Here is a 5,151-nt window from a genome sequence, read left to right as displayed (position 1 = left end):
TTTTTTTTTTTTTTTTTTTTTTTTTTTTTTTTTTTTTTTTAATTATTACTTGTTCAGGTATTTTCTTGCTTGTTCATAATATTTTTATTTTATTATATATATATATATATATATATATATATATATTTATAATATATTTTTTTTTTTTAAAGGCGATTGTTTGAGGGAGTACTTAAAAAAATGTGAAAAAAATGAAGTTAACACAAAACACCAGGAAATAGTTGAGGATTGTATAAACAACGGTATGAAGAACAGAGGAAAAATAAGCATATATTTATGATTGTGTTTTTTTTTTTAAATAAACATTTGTGTGATAATAAATATAAATAAATATATAAAAATATATATATATATATATGTATGTATAAATTTTGGCGTGTAGGTAAAATCGTGCCTGTGGATATAACCCTAGAATTGATGAAAATAAAAATGGAAAGCGAAATAGCCAAAAGAAAAAAACAAGAACATAATGAATTAAGTGACCAAGGTGAAGCAGGAGTAGAAAAGAAGAAAGACAGTTTTTCTTTTAAAAAATTGGATGAAAATGCAAATTTAAAAAATATAAATATAGAAGAATATAATAATAAATTAAAATATGTAAATAATATATATGAAAATAAAGAGGTCTTGGAAATATTAAAAAATAATAAGTGTGAACAAAAAGCAAAGTATAAATTTATAATTGATGGATTTCCAAGAAATTATGATAATTTTAATGGATGGATTAATATAATAGGAAATTATGCATATGTACATTTATGTTTATTTTTATATTGTGATGAAGAGATAATGATAGAGAGATGTATGAATAGAGGATTAACTTGTGGTAAGAATTTAATGAATTCGAAACAAACAAAAAAGAAAAAATTATATATTTTAATATTATATATATATATATATATATATATATATATATGCGTGTTTATAATTTTTTGTATATGTAGGAAGAGTAGATGATAATATGGATACATTAAAAAAACGATTTGATACTCATAATAATGATTGTATTCCTATAATAAATTTATTTTTAAATGAAAACAAATGCATTTTTATTAATGCAAATAAAAATATTCAGGACGTTTGGAGTGATATTCAGTATGTTTTTACAAATATGTAATAAGTTGTTCAAGGTTTAGGTTCCAGGGTTAAATAATTTACTTTTTCCCCCCAAACAATGTTTTTAATTATATATATATTATATATATTTATATTTATGTATATTTTTTTTATTTTATGTCATTTATTTATTTTTTTTTTATTTTTAATTGTCTTTAAAATATATAATTGTACCTTCGTACCATTTTTATAGTTTGGTATAAAATTTAAAAAATAAACATATATATATGAAATGTCTTTGAACTTTTTTTTTTTTTTTTTTTTTTTTTGAATATGTCTCTAATATCTTTTATTTATATATCCAATTAAACATTTTATAATTTGTTATGTTTAAAATGTGTATGTAGAATAATACCTTTTTTGTTCTCAGAGGATTAAATGTTTTTATTTTTTATCAAAAAAATGTCTTTTTTTTGAATCCATTTGGATCCTATGAGAAATAAACAAAGAAAAAAAATAATAATAATAAAATAAATATGAACATATATATATATAATATTTATATATAATCATTTGGTTCCTGTTCAGGGATGACATTGTGGAGATTAAGAAAAAAAAAGAGGGGAAAAAAATTGTACAGTATATTTTTACTTTTAAAATTTAATTTATTATATCAATCTAATTTGATTAATTATTTTTTTCTTTTTAATATGTTTATATATATATATATATATATATAACTTTTACAAAAGTATTGAAATATTAAATATGTTTAACAAAAATAGAAAGAATAAAAAAATATATACATATAAGATAATGGTACGTGAGAAAACATCTCATATCGTACTACACTCATATATATATATATATATATATATATATATATATATATATATGCACGTAAGTGTTTCAATATATTTATGGAATGAATTATAAATGATATTTCAAAAAAATTAAAAAAAATAGTTCCCACCATTTACAACTGCTGTGTGTAAAATATATTATATTATACTCATCATTAACATAATGATTAAAAAATATATGAACATATATGATCCTCTTTGTGCTCTTCCGATTCAATCCACTAAAATGATGATAATTAATATATATATATATAACATATGTATATATATATATGTATTTTTTTTTTTTTTTTTCAGTTGCAAAATGCTTGGTCATAAAACTTTTGACCAGCTTTATTTGTTTCTCTCCACTGATACAAGAAATTTTTGAAAAGTTCTGTCCTATCATCATGATTTAAATTTAAATAATTATTAATGTGCTCATTAATTTCTTTATCTGTATGTACACAGAAGGGGCTATTTTCTATTTGTTCAGATAAGTTTTTTTTAAGTGTGTGCATATTATTTTTGATTTGATTTTCTAATACGTCAATTTTACAATTAAGTACAGTTTTATCACTTAAAAGAACATTTTTTTCATTTTCTATTTTTGAATTTTCTAATCTTAAAGAATCTATTTGATCAATAAGTAATACTTTTTCATTACTTAAAATTTCTAATTGTTTTCTTAAATCATTTATTTCTTTGTTTAGTAATAATTCATTTTGTGCAATTTTTCGAAGATGTACATTTTCATCAATCATTTTGTTCATTTCGTTTTCTAAATTATTATTTAATTCTATTAATGTTTGCACATTTTTACTTAAATTGGTAATGGTACCTTCTGAATTATTTTTTATTCTATCAAATTTTTCATTATAGTTAATTATTATATTTCTTAATTCCTCAATTTTTATATGACTATTCTGTTCTCTTTTTAATGTTTCTTTCAATAAATCAGACACCTTGTTATAACTTACCCTGATTTTTTGAATTTCATAACTACTTTTTTTTCTGTTTCTTTTTAAACATTCACAATAACTTAAAAGTTCTTGAAATAAATTTAACATATCTGTTTTTTTTTCTGTTGAATAATTACATAAATTTAAATAATCTAGTTTTTTTGTATTACTGTTTATATCGTTCTCTTCATTATTAGTATTATTTAATTTATTAACATGCAAAAAATTAATTGTTTTATTTTCGTTGTATATGTCAAAATTATGTTCACTACGACTACTATGATGATATGGATTCATATCGGTTTTTATATTAATCATTTTATTATATTTATTAATATTATAACTGTTACCACCTTTTCGTTTCATCCCTACATCTATATTTTCTTTATCACTATCTTTTTCTGCATCTGATTCTATAATTGTGTGAATTTCGATTTCTTCTTTATCTTCACACGTTAAGTGTTTACGTCTATTCATACTATTCATATTATTCATACTATTCATATTATTCATACTATTCATATTATTCATACTATTCATATTATTACTCCTTGTCTCTTTCGTATCCTTAGTTATATTTACATTATTAATATTCTTACTATCAAGTAATACATTTTCTTTCCTCTTTAAAATTGTTTGAATACCAAAAGTTCCATTTCTTTTTCTCTTCTCCTCAATATTATTTAAATAATTATTACTATTATTATTAATAATAATACTTTTAAGACTATTTGTTTCATACGATTTGTTGTATAACGAATGATTATTCATATTATCGATCGATATATTATCATGATTCACATTTTGTGACTTTTTATATTCATCAGTATCTTTTTTTTCATTGCTTGAATTAAGTACACTTTTTTTAGGAGTAAAGAAAACTGCTTGATTAACCAAAAATGTTTTTTTCTTTGTTTTATTTTCGTTATTATAAAGGTTATCACAATTCATATTTTCTTTCGTATATATATCACTCAATATTTTGTCCTTATAAATATCACTAGAGATTTTGTCCTTGTATAAATTATTATTTATATCTGTGTTAATATATTTACTATTATACAAATTACTCCTCATATTTTTGTTATTATAATAACTATCTGTATATGCTCTATTATTACATGTGTGATTATTTTCTTCAATCGTTTTATTAATATTTTTACATATCTTATTTTTTATATTTATATTATTTTTAGTATTATAATTTTTTTTTTTATTATTATTTTCTATTAGTAAATTATCAGTATAACTTTTTGTTTTATTTTTTTTATTTAAATTTATGCTTATTATATCATCATATGATATATTCTCTTTTATATTATATTCTTCGGATTTAAAACTATTTAAATTATTTTTTTTTGTACACATGTACTTGGGGATTCCATTATCATTATTTTTATCGAAGCTCTTTTTACTTATTCTTTTATTTTCTTTGTTACTACTCATATTTTTTAAACGAAAAAAAAAAAGGAGATGAAAAAAAAAGGAAATCACAAAATGAAAATGACAAAATGAAAATGATAAAAAGGAAATGACTAAATATATGAATATATGTATTTATGTATATATATATATATATATATATATGTATATTATATAATATTAAAATATTAGAAGGCAAAAATTTTTTTTTTTTTTTTTTTTTTTTTTTTCTTTATTTTTATTTTTTTCTTTATCTTTATATTTATATATATATATTTTTTTCTTTTTTTGGGAGAAACAATATTTTAAGATACCCATATATATAAACATACACCAAATATTATGTTTAAAATAGTCTTACGTATTCATTTTTTCACTTACAGTCTTATCATTTGTACATTTATAAATAAGTACACATATTTATATGTACATATATCTATATATATATACATATATATATATACATACATGTTTATATCCATTTAATAGTATTGTGTTTAGTATTTATTTAATTTTTTGATTATTTTATTTTTTATAAGCAACATACAGAATATATAGATACAATGTGGGGAAGTTAAAATAAGGTATATACATACCATTCAGACAACTATGTTAAATGTTAATAATAAAAAATATATATTATTATATATATATATATATATATATATATTATACATTACTACATTTGATTATTTTCATACTTGTAATTTTTTCTTTTATATATTTCCATGTGACGTAGAAGTTTAATTGAATATATAACTTATTTTTTCGCGACTGCCTTTTTTTTTGACGGAATTAAGAAAAGGCAGTTCCCTAAATATGTAAATATATTATATATACATTTTTATGTCTTATGAAAAAAAAAAAAA

General features: G+C 19.2%; 2 protein-coding genes across 2 annotated transcripts; one reads left to right on the top strand and one right to left on the bottom strand.

Moving 5' to 3' along the window:
• Positions 1–152: 152 nt before the first annotated feature.
• On the top strand, positions 153–1,117 carry PRSY57_0109200 (UMP-CMP kinase, putative; the record flags this gene model as incomplete). The annotated part of the gene is made up of 3 exons (XM_020114377.1): positions 153–242; positions 383–826; positions 945–1,117. Coding segments are annotated over 3 exons (707 nt in total), but the record flags the coding sequence as incomplete, so codon positions are not given.
• Positions 1,118–2,212: 1,095 nt separating this feature from the next.
• PRSY57_0109100 (hypothetical protein) lies at positions 2,213–4,306 on the bottom strand (the record flags this gene model as incomplete). The annotated part of the gene is made up of 1 exon (XM_012905408.2): positions 2,213–4,306. The coding sequence occupies one exon, from the start codon at positions 4,304–4,306 to the stop codon at positions 2,213–2,215; it is 2,094 nt and encodes a 697-aa protein (XP_012760862.2).
• Between the last annotated feature and the right edge of the window lie 845 nt (positions 4,307–5,151).

The sequence above is a fragment of the Plasmodium reichenowi genome, chromosome 1, assembly GCF_001601855.1.
Source record: "Plasmodium reichenowi strain SY57 chromosome 1, whole genome shotgun sequence".
NCBI classification, from domain to species: domain Eukaryota; phylum Apicomplexa; class Aconoidasida; order Haemosporida; family Plasmodiidae; genus Plasmodium; species Plasmodium reichenowi.
The sequence above is the reverse complement of the archived record's forward strand: the minus strand, read 5'-3'. Positions and strand labels throughout refer to the sequence as shown.